Consider the following 22,641-nt stretch of genomic DNA (forward strand, 5'->3'; position numbering starts at 1 on the left):
AAGATGGACTATAATCTTGACTTTGTCAATATGCAAAATATAAAGAAACTTATCCTTGGATTTAGTCCGACTTTATTCTTGCCATTTTGACTTAATCCTTAAATAATCGAAATGAATTGTGTCGGTGACTCACGAGAAACTGAAGCAGCGACACAGAACTCAACCCTCCAAGCTGTAATGTGTCAAATTGTGACGCCTGTTGACGCTGCAGCACGCGGTCGCTCTGCACCGAGTAAGATTCTTGACACTTCACTTGGCAGCGGACAACAGCTGCTGCTGTAAACAACAAACGTGGGAGTGATGCAGAGCAGTGATGAAGAAATGACTCAATCGGGCCATTAACTGACAACTGAACGTGACGAGGTCGTCGCATTTCACAATTTATTTGAGCATCATGACAAACAAGACCAAACACTTTGCCACCGCCCTCACCACTCGAATCAGAATGAGTAAGCAGAATGAATCGATACAATCTTCATGGAATTTGACATTTAAGTTTAATAAGTGATGAGACGTTAATGCACTTAACGTGTGATTTGGCACCTACACATTGAGCAGCCAAGGACCTCGCAGTTTCCGCGTACTTGGTATTGAGACAGGAATTGAGAAAATAAAGACGACCGGTGTCCACACATCCCTCTACTGAAAAAATACGACTGAGGAACAAAGAAGCACAGCAGTGAAAGCACGAGACATTTTATATTGAGAACATTTTGTTTACAGTTGTGGCTACCAGTAAAGCTGCTGACCAGTTGGCATCGATTTACATCTAGAGGCTTCGAAACACGGCGACAGGCAGATTTTTAAAAATAACTGAAGCCACATATAAAATATGGAAAAGACAAGACTTTTAAAACTGTTGGATATGTTTGTTTTGTCGCCCGACCCTCCATAGACGTTACTCACTCCAGCAATTGTGATCACATCAGCCACTTCACCCAAGCACCTTATTTTTCTGGACTAAATCCTCTGAGATGATTGGCACGATGAACGTACGAATTAGAATGAAGTGAAGCCCAGACGAAGAACAAGACAATGAAAATCAGACGCAAAAATTTGTAAACACACCCCTAAAGAAAGTCCCCTAAAAACAGTATGTAAACAATGATAAATGTTAGTCCATTTAAACTTTTTGTTCTATACAGCTTAGATTACATTTGATTTATTCGATTACAATAAGCTATGATGATAAAAGATATTAGTAAATGTTCAGAATACTTAAATTGCATGTACATGATATAAAAAGTGACATTGTCATAATTTTGTGTTTATTTTGTGCAAAATGCTTTAGTAAACTATAATTTGGCATTAATGAGAAACCTTTGAAATAAAAAAAGAAATTGCTTTAAAATAAAAAAAATTTAAATCACAGATGGATTTATGGAGGCCCCTCGGGAAAAAAATAAAATCTCCACGCAATGTTTAAAGTCATGCTCAAGCGTCCACTCGAAAACATTCATCTCCACCTGTAATACTGTGCAAAAAACGATGGGTTCGGCAAAGTGCAAGCAGCTCGGCCAAATCAACCATCGATCAAGTTCTGCAAGATTCTAAGGAACGCCGGGCCGACGCTGATCGTGACGTTTGAGCCAGCGCCGCATTGAACGACGAGAAGAAATCCACGAGGCGAAAATAACAAAAAGTCAAAGTTAAGGCATCAGACGACTTCTGAAGGCAGCGTGAGTGACTGTGCCTAAAACGTAAGCTGAAAAAAAAAAAACCACCGCCTGTGTCTTTGCTAAGATATTTACCGACTCGGCACACGAATGGCGACGGCACACAGAGGATCACTGACAGTATAAAAATATGACACTTTGGTTCGTAGCCAAGCCAACCGATGATCGTACACACGAGTAGTCGACAGTCTTTGAGATCAGTTTCAACACATTGGCTGGACTCGTCGTCCACATCTGGTTCTGTTGTAACATCACTAGTGCCAGGTCTAAACTGAACATTTGGCTCTCTGGTTGAAAAGGATCATGCAGCCGCTGGGGGAAGAATCCAGGATGTAGCAGGTTTTTCTCCGTGTAATCTTATAATATATTAATTTAGCGTGGTGGTACAGCACCTCAACAACTTTGCACATGCCGTCGACGAAATCCACGTGAATGAAACCGAAGCAGAAGATCTCCGGTTTTTTATGTACCTGCAGTTTTACATGCCGTCTGCTGCGTGTCGCCACAAGTCTACTGTAATATGGTCGAACTTCCGATTGAATGTGATGATTGTGTGACCTGAATGCAAATTTAAAAATGAGCTTTTAGACGTAAGTTCTTTAAAAGAAAGGACACTGTCAACGATTAAACGAGAGCTTAAGGCAGCGATTTCTCCAGGAAGAAGCTACAATCTTGCAGAATGGGACAAGTGTGTGGTTCGCTCGGCTCTGCTCGGCTCGGCTCAGCTCAGCTCGTGATCTTCTGTCATCCCAGTTGTTGACAGTGGGATGAAGAAGGGGGAGGAGGAGGAGAAGGTTACAGGTCGTCATCTCCGATTCCCTCGAAAGCATAGTTGCCGTGGAAATCGTTGCCACTGATGTCGTTTGCCGAGTTGGAGGCGCTGATCCCTCGGAGGGACACCGAGCTCAGCTTGGTCTGAACGGAAGAATCGAGACCACAGTTAACAATGGAACGGTTTCACGTCATTCTTAAGTTCAAGAAGACAAAAATATACTCACAGACAGTTTGACGATTTGTTCACGGTTCTGGTCAGGGGACTCCTGCAGTAAAAAGAAAGAAAAAGAAAATAGAAAACATACAGAATAAAATGTACCTGATCTTCAAGTTAAAATGAAAAAACTACTTGTGTCATGCTCTTCTGTTTCTCACCAGCAGAGGGGGAGATTTCACAGCATGCTGACTGTCCGTCTGGTGGATGGAGCCGTTGTGTCTTTTCCTCAGCATCTGCCACAAGGAGGTCAAGGATGAAAATAATAACTATTAGCTTTTCCTTGACATTTTAATCCAATAACTTCTCATCTCCACAATCAACAAAAACAAAAAAACAAACAGTTACAAAAAAAATGTGTTTTCTTACACAAGAGGTGGGAAATAGAGTCGAGCGATATCACTTCCAGATAAAAGCAATAGACTCAAACAAATTCAAAAGGATCTTTTTGGACACAAACCTTTTTTATGCTGCCGCCTGACTTCTTCACCATTAACTCGTCCACCATAGACTGAAGGCAGATACTCATCATGATAGCCTGAAATCACAGAGTGAAAGTCAGTAAATTATGGATTATTGTCGCAGTATTTTACCAAATTGATTTTTGAGAGCTTAAATATACACAGGGACAAAATGCCGTGTTCACACTTAAACACAATCACAATTCAGTTGGATTCTCGTTGCCTCCACACTGGCCCCCGACGGTGACGAAAGGTCAGAGGTCAGTGACCTCTTTACCTGTTGACTGGTGATGGTGACCCACTGGAGGCGGTCCTTGCTCATCAGATACTCGAAGGCCAGCTCCAGCTTCACCTCGCACTTGGCGGAGCTGCAGGGATTGGTCGTACCGTTGGCTATTGGGACTTGCTGCAGTGTTAGACAAAAAAAAAAGGAGATTTTTATTCTTTATTAAATTTGTCAGGTTTCGCCATCGTCGTCATTATCATCTACTGAACATGCAATAAAGCTCAACTGCTGGAACTTATCGTTAACCACCTTGTGGATGTTTCTCCTTCAGCCTTCAAGTTAAATTTGCCTTCTTGTATGTAGAGTGTATGAAACAGAAACGATATTTCCATATTTCTTCACCAACATCGAACTGACATTCTTAAGGAGGAAACTCGCTCTGCTGCTCCACGACTGGAGGCTCATGTACATGTAAGCAGCTAAAATCACATCTCCTATCTTATATTTCTGCTTCTTCTTGCTGCATCGCAAATGACGAGCAGCCAAATCTTAGGCCTGCGCGTGCTAAAAGATTAACACTGGTGCAAAGAAAAAAACTGGGGAAATGCACTAATGCGGAGTTTCAAATGCCCTCGAAAGGATCCGTGAAGCCAAGTGACGCGCGTGGCTCCCCGGAGACGAGCCTTCGTTCTTTCTTTCTTCATTTATGAAGCCGGTGCTCTTCACTGAAACTGTTTCCTCTCGGCTTGAAACTATCTGCATCGTCCCCCTGGCGCACAGAGAACATAACGCTAACTGTTGATTTGTGTTCTTCCGGGTCGGGCTATGAGGAGCGGGGGGGGGGGGGGGGGGGGGGGGGGGGGGGTGCCGTGCTGCTCCACACAAGATGTTTGGAATAGTTGGTTTGAAAGGAAGGGGCTCATTAAAATGACTGTGACCTTCGAGAATGAGCCGAGGAATTAATCACCCCGCTGGACAGCACGTGGGGGCTCAGTCTGCACTCAGACGAGCCAACGTGCATTTTTAATTTTAGACGTGTTGCAGTGTGTCCACGGCCCCGTGCAATTTTACTTTGAGAGAATCATTAAAGCAACTCTCTCTGATGCGCGTGATAACTGCTGCTCGGACACAAATTGCGATACACAAGTGAGCCGTTGACCGGCGTCTCTGGTCTTGTCAATCTCTGGCTAAAACAATGTGGCGTGCGATGCTTTTTCTGGGCGATACACGGAAGTGAAGCTTCAGCTTTTAGAGGAACAGTCTCTTTTTTTTTAAAACACTAACTGGGTGAAAGCAGAAACATATGCACATTGAACTGAAATCAAGGACCCTTCTATCCAGTGGGAAACAATAAGTTTATGTCTGTCAAGCACGAAGATAATCGATTCCGACCTGCCTTAAATCGTGCAAATCAGACTTAAAAACAACTCAAACCTGCCCAAGGACTCTCTCGTTTGGGACCCGCGTAACCAGTATTATCATATGTTGAACATTAAACTGCACCTCTCTGTTTTTCCTTTCCCTTAAAATCTTTTTAATTTATCAAATTACTTAAAAGTAAAGTTGTTTGCTCCATATGGCTGTATGCAGAGCATTTGGCTGTAGGCGCCTCCTCAGACTGCACGCCATCAGATTCCCTCCTCGCCAAAGGACAATAATCAGTTCAAACAAAGGCTGCTGCTGGATCAATAAAGCGCTGTTGTCCTTGTGTGGGCTGCGTGTTTGGGTAATTTGGACTGATGAAAATGGATGGCGAGGAGATCAGCACTTTTAGCAAAGCAGTGGGAGTAAAAACTAGTGCTTGGCGAGGCGAAAGACATTTGTCAGTGGCGCGGTGGCGAGGGAGGGGGTTTGTTAACAGACTGGCGGATTTGGAAGCACGCGGACCCCTGTTACTGTGAGACGGGACGGAGCCAAATCTGGTGCAACTCCACTCTGCCAAGTCGCAGTCTCATCATAATGTGCAGGGATATCAGTTTGATTATTTCAGAGCTTCGGGGACACACAAAACATTTCCTGAAGGCGAATGCACTCGACCTCACAAACACGATGCCACTCACAGAAGACGTGACTCGCCAACACCTCATGCGCGTGACCTTGAAGCTCCCCTCCTTCATCTGTTCGTTGGGCAGCTTGACGTGGAAGTTGAGCTCGTTGTTGCCGGCGCTGACGATGACCTGGCAGCCCTTCTCGGGGAAGTCGGTAATACACGGGTCGAACTTGATGTAGCCATAATATTTGAGCGTCTGACCTAGATGGATAAACTGGAGAGAATAACAAAACAATTTTAGGAGACTGACTTTGCTAAAAGAATTTAAAAAAAAAAAATTCCGTCTGTCTAATCCCTGTGGAATAAAGTTTAAAATCTCCACTGGATTGATGTGATTAAAAATTCATATCATGGGGTTAAAAACTAGGCTAATTTCATAACAGAATGCACTCGAGGCCGAATTCTCTGTGGTCTACGGATTTGTTCTCGGACAAAGATGTTTCTGAGCTTCAGCTGGAGTATCAAGTCAGACACTGTCCAGGAAGAGTGACGTAGACGAATCCCTTGCTCACCTCTTTCTTGGAGCCTTTGTCCTGCAGCGATTTGAGCTGCCGGTGCTGGTCTTTGTTGACGAGTATCCAGCCTCGCTCAATGTCGGCCACTGTCTGGTGAAGCAGAAACACGAGAACTCAACTTCGTCTTTCTTCCGAGCAGAATAAAGCAGCGCTTTGTTTTATCCTTTGGTACACGTGGGAGTAATCACACCCCGAGCCTTTCATGTAAACAGCACAGGTCAGGAAATAATTACACAAAAACATGCACGAGCGCACATGTTTGCAAACGCTATTTATTTTCCTTTGGCTTTTAAAAACGTTCTCTCTGCTAAACAGAGGCGACACTCAGCGGTTCCAGATTTTAATCAAACTATCCGCTCCAAAAATGCTTAATACAACAGATCACCTCTGTAGCGGAAAAAGGGACCGAGGATCAAATGGAGCAACAGGATTCAAGGTGTTGCAAAGTCGAAACAAGCAGACATCAGATAATGGATGGATGCTGGGGACGGACAGAAGCGATGTAGCAGTTGTTTGATGTCGTTTTCTCCATGTCAGCTCGATAAAAAACTCAATTTGTGTTCGGTTTCACATCTACTGCTAAACTTAATTTTCAGAAAGGTATTTTTAGGATCACTGCCGCAGCTGCTTCACCTATGTGTTGAAATCTTACCTGGGCATATAGCAAATTCAGGCCAACTCTGTTGTCCATCACATCACTGTCGTACGCCATGTCCCAGTAGCTGCAGAAAGAAAAAGGCATCAACTGTCAGTTTCTACAAATCAATATCCAAACATAAATCAGAATTAGCAACTGTGGCACAGCCGCTATTGCCAATTTGTAAGGGGGAGTTTTTGTAGAGGCTTAAAGAAAACCTGAAACCCATTTGCTATCATATCTGGCTATATTTGCCACCAAGTATTTCATCTCCTATAACTGTCTGCATACAAATCAACACTACATTGTGTAGAGAGAAAAAAAAGCCTTTGTGACAAAGCATTTTTTTTAAATTGTTAATGTAGGTTAAGAGGCATTAGAATTGTATTTACCCATAAAGAAGCAATTTATCTTTCAGTTTCTCTAAAAAATCATTCGTGGTGATGTGGGTCGCTGTGTGCTGCTGATGTGCGAGTGCTGGAAGGCCGCTCGAGGAGCAGAGCGTGATGAAAAAACAAAAAGTATTCCCATTTAACAGTTCGCGACCACACGGGAAATTAGAGCAGCAGATTTCAGACGTGCACTGAAGTTTGGACTTTGTCCTGAACTCCTCCAGAGGGGCTATACGCGAGAACATAAATCTCTGCAGATGTTCCTGCGGCCAGTTGCTTGGTGTGATCTCCAGGGAATGTCCAAATGAGCAAATGTGAGAATGCGGCAGGAGAATCTCTGGAGGATTCGCAGCGAGCGAGAGGGGGCGAGTTGATGACTGTAAATAAAAAAACTATGCTTTCCACAGCGGAGTTATCGGAGCCTCCTGCTGTTCAGAATGCTCTGGAAATTATTATTGTGAACGCGCCCCCCCCCCCCTTGGACAATCAAATGTCCGGACGCAACGCTGCAGACATTCTCCGAAGTTCATGTCTGAAAACATCTTAGGAAAGACCATATTATGTGTAAGTAAAGATACTTCACTTCTGAGTGTGAAACTGGTTTCATACCTCAGGTTATGATTATTATCATCCAAGTTAGCCAAGCACGGAATCTTTTATCCACTGTCCTGCTGTTTTTTATGCTTCTCGTTGCATTCACGTCTTCCAACACTTAAGTACAAGTGTAAAATTTAACATGTTGTGATTGCAGCATGACGCAGGGGGTGTCAGTGTTCAAGTGGCATGAAGCGTGCTCCCTTGTCACATCAGAAATTCAAAGCAAGGAGCGAGGGGAAAAAAGGCAGAGTGAGAGGAGGAGGAGGAGGAGGAGGAGGAGGGGAGGAAGGGAATGAGAAGTGGAATCACACTGTGAATATGAGTGAGTGTTTTTTCATGCAGCTTTAGTAGCAATTCAAAGTGGACTGACAGCCCATGCTGAGACATACAGGCTGGCATTTAAAACGTACATTTTGAATTGTATAACTATACAAGTGCATAAAGCTGTTGACCTACAAAAAAACCTGCAATACAATTCACATTCCAGTTTTCATGTCGTAAATGCTTTGGAGAACTCCCCGGGATGTCATACACTGGGGGTCTGTTTTTCCCCGCACCTCCACCTCCACTCGTTTAGCTCCACATTCATCCTTCCCCTCGCTCGCTGCGCCACACTCCACAGTGAAACTAGGTCAGGAGGACTAAGACTTCTCCTTGAGGCCAAAAGAAAGTAAACATCCTGTGTACCTCAGTCGGCAGGGGGCAGGGTGACGAAAGAAAAAGACATGCGGGAGTTGTGCTGTAGAGGGGAGAAGCCACTGGCTTCATTCTAGAGGGGGGAAGTTGCATCACCATTTTCCAGGCACAGAATTTGCTCGGCTGGCCGATCCAGATAGATCCGCTCTGGACCAAGAAGCGTTTATGTATTGTTTTGTGAAATGCAGCTCTCGATGACAGAAGCTCATTTCTCTGACCCCCCCCTCCCCGAGCAGACAAAGCTACACTGTTCAACTGTTTTCAGAAAAGATCAAATAAACATAAACTGACGAGAGCCAGAGGATTTTCTGTAAAACCAAAGGAAGTATTGTAAAACAATACATCACGTTAGCTCTGCTGTTAGAGGGGCATAAAGTTTAAGATGAACTGTTGGTTATTGCTTAATGCTGAAGTGTAAAAAAAGAAAGGGTTTGTTTTTTTCAAACAGGGTGGGTAGTTTCCTCCTTCAATCTTAAAATACTCCACTGTCGGCTGATTGCGTAATTTAACTTCTGCTTGGACGCCTATGGTTGTTGATGATTGTTATTATACCTTTATAGAGGAGAGGGATTCATAGTTTAAAGTACTTTAAAATACATTTTAATGTCCAGCTCCATTCAGCAGCGATGTCAGAATTATGACCCTGTCTAATCCCCGACTGTCGGATGCACCGTGTGTCTGCTCACGGTAACTACTCTCCTGACAAATGACTCAGGACTCTTGTCCAGATTAACTGTCATGTTGTAGAAGATGGTGATGCTGGACAAGACGCCTGTCGTTAGACAAACCGCTGTTCTCACACATTAAGAACAAGTGCTTTACTGCAGATAAGGAATGAAAATGGGAAACCAAACAGAACGAAACAAGAGAACTGAGTGCCTCACCATTTATGTACAGTACTGTGTGTACAGCGAACTAAAAACTGAAACCTCCGACCTCACTTCATTGCAGGATGAGATGATTAAGAACACGATTACTCGGAAAGGTGTATCGGAGCTATGACTGCAGTAGACGTGGAGGAGAGAATGCAATTCCTGAAAGTCCTGATGTGAGCGGGTGGTGGTGGGTACCTTTTCCGTAGGAGTATGTGAAATTCAGAGCTCCGCAAGCTGGTGATGGATACGTAGGGCAGCTCGAACTCCTGCAGCTTCCTTACAACTGAGAGGGAGACACAGGAAAACATACACAAAGAAAGAGAGAGAGAGAGTAAGGAACAAGTGCAGCTAAAGTCCCAAGGACGTTTGGATAATGATGCCAACAATAAACAATCAGGTTTGATGGGAAGATTCCATCTGGACAGGTCCCAGCAGAGTAACACTGTCTGTGTGTGTGTGTGTGTGTGTGTGTGTGTGTGTGTGTGTGTGTGTGTGCGTGTGTGTGTGTGTGTGTGTGTGTGTTTGTTTGTTTGTTTGTGTTTGTTTGTGTTTGCTTGTGTGTGTGTCCATAATCTGCAGCTGTTTTCATCCCTGCCTGTTCCCTAAGGAGAGTAAAGGAAATCTCTCAGGTGCATGTTGCTGCTGGGTTTTCTCAATACACTACATGTCCAATGACTGAAGAGCGCTTCAGTTTGCCATTAGGCTGGTAGAATTTTGTTCACGCTCTTGTTATGGGTAGAGATGCCATGTACATGTAGCAGAAACACTGCTGGCTACTTTGCAAAAATAAAAATAAGACATACAAACTGAATGCCTAAAATGTTCGAAAACATTTCTTGGGAAAAAAATAAATTGTGGATGGGAAACTACACAACAAAAAGAAAAGCAACAACACCACTGTATCAAGCCACACACTGGTCCTCTTGACACGTCTTTGCATATTTTTCCAGCATATATTGATTCACACACACACACACACACACACACACACACACACACACACACACACACACACACACACACACACACACACACACACACACACACACACACACACACACACACACACACACACACACACACACACACACACACACACACACACACACACACACTTTCGTTTCTGGGAAACTTGCTGCCTGTCAGTGAGGAATTGAGTTCTTCTAGCCATCATGTTATGTCAATACTCCCACCACCACCAGTTCCGTTTGATCCACAGCCTGCCGCGTCGCATTTATTCTAGTAGTTGAGTTATATTTAACACACAGCCCTTCTCTTTCATACCAGTCAGACTGTCGGATTTAAACTGTGCCAGGAATACACAACATAACTCCAATATTTGAAGATTCTTCCAAGTTCACCTGGCATGGTTTTCAGCTTGACCATGGGGATACAGTTATTCTGTATCTGCACACAATCAAGTGAGGGATCATAGAAAATGATGTTAACACAATGATAGGAATTGAACATTTAAGTGAATTTCGAACAATTAAAAAATATCCTACTAATATAGAGTTATGTTGAATCCCAACCACATTTGCAGCAGTTTGATTAAATGGTTTAAGTGATGCATGGCAGCTTCTCTGACCGTAGACATATTTGCATCATATTTACCCAATCCAAAAAATAACATATTTTTACAGTATGCCATCCATCTGCATGGAGTTTAAGCTAGTGTGCGTGTAGGATATCAGAACTTCAACACACAACAATGTACATACTCAACCTGAACTCACTGCACACGGCCTGGTGTGGACGCTCTAAACACTGCACACATGTTCTACATGGGCCAGTCAACAAACGCGTCGAGTCCGACTCTCACTCTGCTTCCGAGCAAATAACAGCTCCACCTTCTCAGGGGGAAGATGCAGTTCTTCTTTTTTTTTAATCAAATTGCAGTATATCTCCAAACAGCAAGACAGATGATGTGAGTTCTCGACACTTCATTGTGGGAGATTTGGAGTAAAAAAAAAAAACTAAAATCAGGAGCATGACTGCAGTGCATAACTTCCTTTGGTTTATCACAAAATTATTCTAAAGCGAAGCTTAACACAAGTTTTAGCCTTTAATCCCAAATCCTATTTTCCTAGTTTCTCCATTTGTTAGAGTAAATTCTCCAAGGTCTGTGTGTGTGTGTGTGTGTGTGTGTGTGTGTGTGTGTGTGTGTGTGTGTGTGCTTCTTCTGAGAATGCTCCCTGGCTGACCTGATAAAAGAATGTAAATGTAAACTCCTTTATCGAAGAACAAAGTGTACTGAACTTTTGGTCTGCTTTAATCAACAACATCAGTCATTTGATGGTTTTCAGCATTAGCATTTTTTTTTCTTCTTTTTCTTTAAAAGCTGCAGCTCTTAAAATGGATTAACTAGTTTTAACTTTAAGGACATTATATGTAGAATACTTTTTAAAAGTAATACTAATAGAGAAAAATTCAAATTTTAAATGATTACCAAATTTTTTTTCACTACAACCCTTGATTATTTTTAAGGTCTGATGTTGAAACTCACATGTTAAACCTCCATCCACACCGTCACGAATGAGGAAGAGGCTGAAATAACCAACAAGGTCGTCTGGGAGGTCCAGCTTTGTTGCAACAGCCTGCAGAGAGACCAGAGAGAGAGAGAGAGAGAGAGAGATTATTAATGCCTTCTTCTAAATTTTCCATCATCACCTTGCATTCTTACATAGAAGGATACCTTTTCCTCTGTGACAACGCGGACAAAAAACATCAACTTATCGCTTCTTCTCATTCTTCTTTGACCTGGTTTTAATGTCCTGTGACACAATTGCTACAAATGTGAGCAAAAATGTGTCAGCAATGCTATAAACAGCAGAGATCAAATGCTTCCAGTTAAACAGACACAAAAACTGCAGAGGTTGATAACAGTAAAAACCCCTTCAAGGCCTCAGATGATGGTTAAACTTATCAAGACATCTTGCAGAATTATTCACACTGCATCAAACAACTTCCAGCTGTAAATGTTATCATAATATGATGTCCTATTAATGAGGATTATTAATTTGTAATCTGACTCAATATTCGTCAAATGAAGAATTTTACTATAACAAGTATAGAGTTGGCGACTGGGTGAAAACGGTGTGTATATGTGCTCTTTAACAGAACAATTACTCCCGACACTTACATCAAGGACATCCTCCGTCTGATCGGAGGTCAGAATGTTGACCGTGACCTTCTGACCGTTGGAGAGGCAGATATCTAGAGAAACGTCTTCTGTGGGAATCTGCTGCGTCTCCTGTGGAAGGACACGGAGTATAACAAGATACATGTTTTCATTCCTATCAGTCAATGACAGAGCAAAAGTCACATGGGTGGCAAAAACAAGCCATACAAGCTACCATCAAACATTTACACTGTGTCACAAGTGTTTTGGTTTTTTGCCACTAAAATAAAAAATGAATGCAGCTGCATCATTTCAAGTTTATCCACGTGTTCAAATGTTAAACAATAAATATGGCCTGGGAAGGTCAATTCTATTTGAGCAACACAAGTAAAATACTTACGATTTGAGCCAGATGGGGGAGTTACAAAAACAAACACTTGGCTACTTAGTGAGGATTATTTTTATGCAGCCAACAGGTCTGACAAGGCAGACACTGAGGCCGTATCAATGTTTTAGCCATCTGCAATTACAACTTCTATATTCAACTTGTCCAACTTGAAGTCCACACGGCGAAGTCTCCGATTTATCACCTTATACAGTGTCAGGAAAGGTGGTGATCCAGTTTCTCAGAGCCCAAAGTGATGTCTTGTCCCACTAACAGTCCAAAACCCAAATATATTCACTCAAGTGTCATAGAAAAATAGGAAAAAGAGAAAATATTCACATTTAGGTGCTGGGACAAGAAACTTTTGACAAAGAATTTTTGACTTAAAAAAACGATTATTCAATTGACAAATTAGTTGCAGATTAATTTTCTGAAAATCAGCTAATTAATATACTAAATATTGCAGCATTAGTCCCATGCGTTTATTTTACAGTTCGCACAGAAATTAAAAGGAGCTGCATTCATTAAGTGCTGCTGTGTTTGTTTTTCTGATCAGGCCTCAACTGAACCTATCCTATCCTTAGGCAGTCTATCACCACCTCTGCTACATCATCTCTTATCTTCCCTGTTTCCTCAGCGGGAGGGGGGTCTCTCCAAGTACGTCCCTGCCACTAAAGGTGCAGATGAAATGACAACGCTTGGTGGTAACTCATCTACTTTTCTGAACCTGCTATCCTCGCAGTGCACATTGTAAGGGGCTGTGGGGGGGGGCGGTGGGAGACAAACACACAGCCTTATGAAAGAGGAAGACGGAGAAGGAGAAGCAGAATGGGTGTGACGTGGCTGCAGACGGATGAGTCTGTCCGTGAAGGTTATTGGATTTTCAGCCTTCCTGGCAACACAGGTCCCAGCTTGAATGATGACGAATCAACCCCCGGTATCTGGATAAGTAATTGACTTACTCCTTTCTGATTCATCACGACACACCATGGGCTTGTGTTATTACAGCACCGTCAACTGCAGCATATACTTCACTTGCATTAGGTCTGCAGAAAGAGCTTTTTGGCAAATGTCGTGGGGATGAATCATTAGGTGGCTCACTTTTCCTTTTTTTTTTGTTCACGATATAATGGTTCACAAGGATTCAGCGCCCACACACCATGAAACTATATCACTGTATCTGGCAAAAAGGGTGGATTTGCCCCTCAGTTTTCTGTCTGATGTAATATTTTCACAGATTTCTGTATGCACACAAAAACCTAATCTGACAGGTCGGGGAAAAAAAGTAGAGACGACACAATCCAAGATTAGGTGCAACAAACTGCAACACGCGTTGAGAATAGTACGGCTACCTCACTACACCACGATGCCAAAAGTAATTACTAGCTGGGCAGAAATCACTGCATCAGCTTTTTGGTTCAAGGAGCACGCCCTGCCTCCTCACAGGCCTGTTGACCAACAGACAACGGCCGGATGCAGGTCAGACACAATAAGCCACCAACCTGTTGTGCTTTCCTTAGGAAGCTGTTGAACATCTCACTGGCTCCGAGCAAGGGATCCTGACGTACTGTAAAAAAGAAAAAAAGAAAAAAGAAATCAACAGGAAATTAGAAAAAAAATGCCACCGGATTACAAAATCAGTTGACAGGTCAGAGAAAGCAGCAGCGGAAGTTAGAGATAGAGATATGTTTGTTTTGAATTTGATAACTCAGCAATTAGTTGAGGGGTTTTTTTTGAGTGGATGTTATGTTAACAGAAACCTCCTTGGGCGGAGCAATTTCCCAATTCTTCAAAAATGTTCCACTTATCATGCCATTTGCTTTTGCTTCCTGTGAAATGGGTTTGACCGGCCAAGACATTTGTCAGGGCAATTCAGCTTATCAGGCAAAACTGTTTATGAAGGGAGGTCAGTAAAACCTGCAGCAACTTATCTGGCACAGGATCAAAAAACAGTGTCAACATAATGTAGTTCCCAGATCTGTTAAATAAAAGAGACTACAAACAACTCTCTTTTGTTCATGCATTATGTTTTCTATTGAGTTGCAGAGCAGTGCATTTTAATTATCTGCTTGATACGCCTGTATGACCACAAGTTGACTGTGCACGTGTGTGTGTGTGGGTGTGTGTGTGTGTGTTTCAGCCTGCACTCCATTGTCCTTTTTAAAAATTAGTCTAACCCCTTTGACCAACTGTGAAAGTCGTGTGAGCCATCTGCGTCAGAGCAGATTGTATTTGTGGCAGTTCTTTTTTCCATAACTATGCAGAAAGTCATGATGTAACCAAACGAACTTGTAGCCAAGAACACCGTGTGTGTGTGTGCGTATGCTCCCAGACTATGAGCAAATACACACTCGAAACAACGCTTCCTTGTTCTGCTGTAACTGCCAGTGCTTGAGGATTAAAACAAACCCTCTGCAATGCTGCCAGTTCCACTTATTTGTGTGTGTGTGTGTGTGTGTGTGTGTGTGTGTGTGTGTATATGCAGAAAGCTCAACAACGACCTGTTTATAAAATCTTGACAATATGTTGAAAACCTCCCCAACTGGCCTATGAAACTAGTTGGTTTCTTTATCATGATATAAGGTTTGAAAAATAAGCCTTAAAAAACTGTCATGAGGCATATTTACTATATATATATATATATATATATATATATATATATATATATATATATATATATATCTCTCTCTCTCTCTCTTCACTGCTGCTTTAAATGCAACAAAAATAAACATCCTTGTTTATGACATTCTGTTTTTCACTAAGAGAAAAGTTAAGCTTGCCTGGACGAAGTGCACATTGCTAGATGATCCCAAACCCATAAAACTTTTAAAACCCTTCCAGGTTTGAAAATCTAAGGGATCTTTTTTTTTCTTCTCTCAGGTGTGTCAGCATAACTCCATCTAGCGAGGCTTTGGCTCAGTGTCCTGGCTGACTCTGTGCTCAGATCATAATTTCTTTCATGAAACACTTTTGTGCTTTTATGTGGCATGAGAAGACCAGTGTACGGCGAGATTCCCCACAGACACGGAGCCAAGTCATACTTGTGATTGTTGTGGAGAAGCAAACGTTTCGAGGAAATTGTAGGGATATGTGAACCCCCAAAACAAAGAAGGATTGTGTCTCATTTAAACACAGACACAAAAAAAAACCCACCACATTGTAGCTGGAATTTAAATTCAGCCAGGAATTAGGTGAAATGCAATACGAGGCATGAAAAAGTCCTATCGGCATGAGTAACTTACCAGCCTGCATGTATTTCTCCAGCTGTTCCCGTCTCTGTTCCACCTCAGCAGGAGTCAGTGTGAAGATCTTCTTTGGGGGGAAGGCAGGCACCACATTGCTTCCATATTCTTTCTTTATCTGTTAGTGCAAAACACAAGTTGAGAACCAAGGTCACAGTATTGAGGGCTATACAACCTGTATTGTTCTGCTCCTGACAGTATCTGAGAAGAGTCAGGTGGCTAAATTCATTGTTTTTCAAATTAAACTCTGAAAATCTGTAAAAGCTGATATGTGGGTTTATATGATTAAACCTATTAGAGTGGCAGTCTCCTGAATTAAAGAGTCATGGGTTTACTTTTCTGAGAGGTACATTCATGCTTTTTGAGATGAATCACAGGTTTATTTTAAGCCCTGTTTGAACCAGTAGCTGGTGAAGTTTCCGTGCATAACACACGCACACACACACAGACATCTGGAAGCCTGAGTGTCTAGTCATTCCAAGTTTACTTTGTCTTCCAGCTTCTTGACTCATTTCTTCCAATTTTGAAACCATCTAAAAGCCGGTAGCTTTGAACTGAGCAGGACCTCACAAATCTAGAATCAACATCCTATTTAGTTTCTTTATAGCCTGTATCTTGCTGGGGGGCAAACGCTGTACATCACACTCATCATTAGGAATTCATGGAATTTTTCTCTTTGTTAAAACAACCAGTTCCTGCACATATGGTACGACGGAGGCAGGCCACAGTGGGCACCAGAGGAAGAGAGGTGATTTTCACCTCAACCTACTGCCCTTTGGTATTTTCAGTACGCCAGAGGCAGCACTGGCTACACATACAAATCAGCTCCCTGAGCAGACACTGAGCACAGGTTACAGTCTGCTACATCTGCAATGAATCTGAGCTCACGCAGCAGCAGCTTGTTACAAATCTGTACAGAAGAGAAACCAAGGGAGGCTTTCAACACTCAAATGTTCTCAAGAGTGTGAGCACCGCAATCACCAGAATGTTTTGGGGTCATGCGTCCGCCACAGGAAGCCCCTTTGGGTTGGCTGCTTGAGGATTCGAGTGTGTCTTCCCCACACCCTGTTGCCAGGCAACGGCAACTGTCGAGACCGCATAACGCAGACTTGAGGATGGAGAGAGTGAAGTTCAGCCCTCGCCTGCTTACTTATTAATGTGTAAAAACGGGACAACCTGGCATTTCTATAGGGTTTTTCCTGCTGTGGCGAACATTTTTACAACTCAGCGCTCACAGGAGGTCAAACAAATAAAAATTAAATATATATTAAAAAGGCATGTACCTCAACATAACATTTAGCACATAGCAGATAAGCAATTTGAAGACTATGTTTATTTTCAACCACTGCACTACAAAAAAATCAAGTAGATGCTTAATAGCAGCTATAACAACCAGCTCTGGCTCTGTGTAATGTTTCGCTGAGGCAGGGAGCGAAATTGCTTCAGACCAGGCAACTGAACACCGTCCAACAACATTTCTTTTTCAGATTAAGTTCCTTTTTTCCCAGCAGGTGAAAAGAAAGGAAGGCCAAGAACATTCCTTCCATGCCGCCCACCCCCCTACAACCTCTAAACCAAAAAAATACTGCCCGGTTATATGTCATGGTTTGAACTCTGGGAGGGACAACAGCACTAGACTTCAAGCCATGATGGCCGTGACTCAAAGTGACGGGAGGCTGGCTTATCGACTGCATGACACAAAGACGAGGGAAAGGGCACGCTGGGTGGATGGGGTGGTATTTGGACAGCGTTCGGTCCTCTTCACGTCTAACGCACACTGACAGCAATGGGTATACGTTGTCATTGCTAGTTGATCCTTACCTGTTCATGGAGGCCGAGAAGCTGACTGTAGCGTACCCGACAGTGCAGGACCCCGTTGACATGGATGTTGTAGGCCTGTGTGAAACAGTGGGAAGCAATTAAAATGTGAGGATGTCAAGGTCTGACAGTCTGCTGAGACAGAACTTTAAATGCCCGTCGCAATCCATCTAAAACAACTTCGCAGATATGAAAATGTCAAAATACAATACACCATCCACTCAAAAACCTGCAGCACAACCGAGGCCCCTTGCCTTATTCAGAAGATAACAAAAACAAAAGTTAAAAAAATAATAATAATAATCACATGGGGAATCATTAATCCCTTCTCTGAGAAACCCTTTGTTTGTTTTTACAGGAGCTTCCACTGGATACTCCTCCAAAAAGCCACCGTTTGGAATTGGCAATCCAAATATCAGCTTGCAGACACGTTTGGAGTTTATCGCAGAAAGTTAATTTTATATTTTTCATGTCAGACGTCTTATTAAGAGTTGGGAATGATACTAAACCACATGAATAACAAAGTGATACTTCAGTTATGCCATCAGTGGAAAAAGAAACACTTAAGTTTACACAACTACAGGCTTACTAACAAAACTCAAACACCCCTTGAACTGTAAAAGAACACAGAGTTTTTCACAACATACCACAAGTCTGTTTCAATCCTGCCACTCTAAACAATAAAACTGCCTTCATTTGTTTTAAGGAGGAAAAATGGCTCAACAACATGACACCGAAACTTTTCCAGCACAGACAAGAACTCTGCTAATGGCTTGGGTCATGTTGTGATTAAAAACAACCAGTGGGTGGCTACCAATTCCTGAAAAAACAATTACACGACATATGAAGATATGGGATGATAGGGACGAGTACCTAAAAAAGTTTTGTTGGTGATTTTTTTAAATAAAAGGCTGCTGAGAAATGTGTCAGTATCCATTGTGGTGCAATACAGCTTTGACCAGGGATGAGAAGAAGTGCAATCTGTACATTTTTGGAGGACATTTCCTGTTTGGGTGTCATGGCACTAACTGTCAGTGCTTTAATCTCCTCCCCCGTGTTTTTTCAATGAATATTAATATTTAACACGTTAAAGACTTCAGCCAAACCAAAAGACAAAGACTCCTGACCACAATGTAGAGTTGCACAAGCCATCTGAATAGGAAAACAAAAATAGCAAAGGTAAAACAAACAATAAAATCAAAACATGTAGAGTGAAAGAGGAAGGCTAGAAAGGTTTGGATGAAGGCCAATGGATGAACTGAAAATGTGCATGTAGGCAGTTATCTAGGCAGGAAGGAAGAATCGGTATGCAGAATGTCTGGGCTCCGTTTGATAACGCAAAATGAAATTACCCACATTTTTTGGTGAATTACTATCAGTTAAACTCAGGAACAGTTTAACAGGGTGCATGACTTACTGGGAACATAATCTATGATCTGTTGTTGAACTCTAAACCATGACGGTTTAATTTGGTCCCAATCAGATGTTCGTCAGGTCAGACACATTTGACTCGATGGAAGATTTACAAGTAACGTCAAATCATTGTCAAAATGTTTGCGACCTGAAGACCATACGGGGATAAAAACATTGCTTATGTTTTGGACCAATCAACGATGTGACTGTGATCAAAACTTGGCGACTTGCAGTAACTGTCTTTTTAAATAAAGTTGTAGTTCGGGGTCAGTGGGCAGATGTTACTCTTTTCATCACTGCCAATTTCCAGCAGCCCTGCAGCCAACTTCTTTTCACATGTGGTGCATGTGAGGAATCCTAGGAATCTATCCGTTTTTTGCTAGACAAAATTAAAAATGTAATTATTGAAATATTTCTCACTACCAAATGACTCTCACAGGTTCCAAAACCATAAAGAAAAGTCCTAATATGTTCCTCACCCAAAGTAAATGAGTGACCATCACTTACAGTGGCACCGCGGCCTATCTCTCTTTTACACACTCACAAACACGTACAGTAAACACCATGTGAACCAGAGGAAGATAAGGCAAGTTTACTTAAAAGACAGGAAGTTGTTGACACTCAAAAATAAAGATTCATCTGTGCTTGCACAGGAGCAGCTCCATATTTAAAAAAACAAAACAAAAACAAAAAAAACTGCAGCCCTTTGTTATTCTAAAAGGCCCTGTGCAAACTCGGCAGATTTCTGTGGCCTACTGGTTCCAAGGTACACAACACATTTCTCAGCATTATAATCAAGCAAAGTCCCTTCCTGAGGGCTGGTAACAGGAAGGTCACGATGACAGTCACAGGACTGCCAGCTGAGAGAGGTGAAAAGCCATCGCTTTAAAGTTGCCAATGCAGCACAGGATAAAAAAGAAAAAGTGCTCAGCCAGGTAGAGGTGGCACATGAAATACTAAGATCAGACACACACTGACTTCCAGCAGCAACAGGAGGGCGTTTACGGAACAATGTGGAAGGGAAATAACGGATAGGCTGCTGATAGCGGATAATAGGCTAACATTCCACCACTTCTCCAGTCAAAGTATTCGTGAGTTCGTGTCCAAAGCTCATTTTGAACATGATTGTGCAACAGTGACAATGAGCACGTATTCAAATACTCCCCCCCCCCCCAGCCATGAGGCACATGGAGTCAAGATGCAAAACACTCATTTCTTGAGTGTGTGACATTGAGAGAAAAGCCAATGGGATTTCACATGGAAACCAGATGTTATTTCAAAGCATCTGATGAATGTGTGAGAGTAACTGTGATCTTCTAGAGAGCATCTGATACCAAAAGTTGTTGTTTTTTCCAAACAAAGACAATAGATATAATATTCTATACTACAATGGTTGTTGTTGTGGTGTTGGTTCATATCAGATTCCAAAGTGACAAGAATTAAACCTGAGCCAGAGCCAGTCCCTCGCTACATGATGACTTCTGTTCATGGAAAGTTTAGACATGTTAAAGGACAAATTCACACCAGCGCTGTTGTATAATTGTTGTCTAAATCATCAGTCAAACATTAGCACACACATATCCTGACTTTGTCTTTGGCTCATGTTCATGGTTTATGAGGAAATCACATCCACACAAGCTTCAAATGGTTTATATCTACGATGCTAGTTCACGCCGGCTGTCCTTGACCAACCCCCGTGAATCATATCCCTCTTGACACCACAGTGAACGTCTGCCACTGTGTCAAGTCAACGCGAGCTCTAGCAACTTCCCAACACAATGCAGTTGCAATTCAAAGTGCTCTACATTGGCTGCGAGGCAACTTTTAAAGACAACAAGAAACAGAATAGATTGACAGAGAGTAAACACACCATTATAGCCTGCGCAAAGTTGGCTGCATATTTTTTTCTTCTCTACAGTACATGACAAGAAGGATCGCAAAATCACGAAGGCGAACCTGAGGTGCGGACACAAATCCTTCAGACAAAGGGGACTCTGTTGTGCCCAAGGTGAGGCATCAGAGACCGGGCCACACTCAAGTCCCCTCTGATCGCTTTGACAAGTCACATGACATGACAGTTTGAGACATACAGCAGGCCACATGTACAATGTTAGATATATAAGTCAATGTCAGATACATGTTGAAATCGTGATGGAGGCAAGGGGGGGGGGGTGATGTTGGTAGATACATCACATCATTATAGTGAGTCCATAGCTTGTCATATTCACTTGAAGAAAAAAACAACTAGCACTTTCACTTAACTGAATTATGTTTTGATGTTATCATGAAAATCGAAGTCACTTACCTAGACTATGTAACCGTATTAAATGTATGTGACACGAATCAGCATTTTGAAGATAAAGCTGATTGTTATTTTCTGCGTGCGCTGATACATCACTTGTTCGTGCTGCGTTCACTGTCATAAAGGATCTGCTTGGACCGTTCCTAACAGTAAACACAGAAACAAACTCGTGCTGCGTTGACACTAGCCCCCCGGAACTGGAACCCTGCGTTTTTAACACGAGTCGAAAGCGGGTAAACAACAACAACAACAACAACAACAAACACAACGCAGATGATCGTGCTCACCACAAAGGTTGATCCATTTTCTCCCGAACGAACCTCAGTTTCGGGTATGGAGAAATGCATCTTTAATGTTTTCTCTCAGCCTCCCGCAGCCAGACGACAAGTCCTCGAACGCCTCGGCAGCTTCTTCGCGATGGAGGAGAAGAAGAAGAAGAAGAAGAAGAAGAGGAAGAAGATGTTTCACCCCACGAAGTCCACACTGCTGCAGTGACGGTCGGTGGTCGACTACGGAGGAGGAGGAGGCTCAACGCGGTTCATCCACTGGGTCGTGAGTCCGGGGGGGGGGCGAGGCTGCGGACCACTTTGACTATCACAAACAAGCTGGCGATCGCATGAAAAAACCAAACAACTTCTCCCACGTCAGTGTTGAACTTTCCTCCCCGTCGTCCGCGCGGCGGCGGCGGCAGCAGCCATGTTGGCAAAGTGTGAAGTGATTACACCTTCAGAGCTGGAGTTGACTCGTCCCCTCGGCTTTCTCCTTCCTCTTCTTCCCCTCCGGCTACTTTTACAGTAGTTGGTGACAACTTTAAAACAAGCACAACCAAAACACTCACTGTCAGAGATTCACACGGAACTCGGTTCCACTGGCGCGAACCAGACGAAGTTGGGGAGAAGAGGTGCAGTCGGCTCCTGCAGACAACCCCCGCACCGCGCGCCGTAGAGCCGCAGGGACGACAAGCCTTCCGACATATGAGGGAGGGGGGGGGGGGGGGCGGTTACACTTGTTGCTTGTATCTGTCTCCTACATGTGCTGGCGAAAACTCGACGGAGAACACAGTGAGATAAACACGGAGATATGTGTGTCACAGACAAACGCGGATGCGGTCGATGTGGCGGCGGAGTCGAGCCATCCTGTGCTCGGTGTATCTGGTGGCCCATCAAGAGGCATTGCAACAATTCCTCTGGACCGAACCATCTCGTCTTCGACCGGGGGGGGGGGGCACAGATGTTTACGGGTGGGAT

At 42.9% G+C, this 22,641-nt stretch overlaps 1 protein-coding gene across 1 annotated transcript; it reads right to left on the bottom strand.

The window, feature by feature from the left end:
• Positions 1 to 367: 367 nt before the first annotated feature.
• On the bottom strand, positions 368 to 22,557 carry snx17 (sorting nexin 17). Its single transcript, XM_035616663.2, has 16 exons — positions 22,233 to 22,557; positions 21,682 to 21,804; positions 17,683 to 17,757; positions 15,862 to 15,979; positions 14,122 to 14,186; positions 12,256 to 12,366; positions 11,620 to 11,710; positions 9,309 to 9,396; positions 6,569 to 6,638; positions 5,914 to 6,006; positions 5,412 to 5,615; positions 3,403 to 3,531; positions 3,125 to 3,202; positions 2,826 to 2,900; positions 2,675 to 2,716; positions 368 to 2,591 (listed from the first exon to the last, which is right to left on the bottom strand). The coding sequence occupies exons 2-16, from the start codon at positions 21,739 to 21,741 to the stop codon at positions 2,472 to 2,474; spliced, it is 1,419 nt and encodes a 472-aa protein (XP_035472556.1). The 5' UTR covers positions 21,742 to 21,804; positions 22,233 to 22,557; the 3' UTR covers positions 368 to 2,471.
• Positions 22,558 to 22,641: the final 84 nt, after the last annotated feature.

Source organism: Scophthalmus maximus, chromosome 18 (assembly GCF_022379125.1).
Source record: "Scophthalmus maximus strain ysfricsl-2021 chromosome 18, ASM2237912v1, whole genome shotgun sequence".
NCBI classification, from domain to species: Eukaryota; Metazoa; Chordata; class Actinopteri; order Pleuronectiformes; family Scophthalmidae; genus Scophthalmus; species Scophthalmus maximus.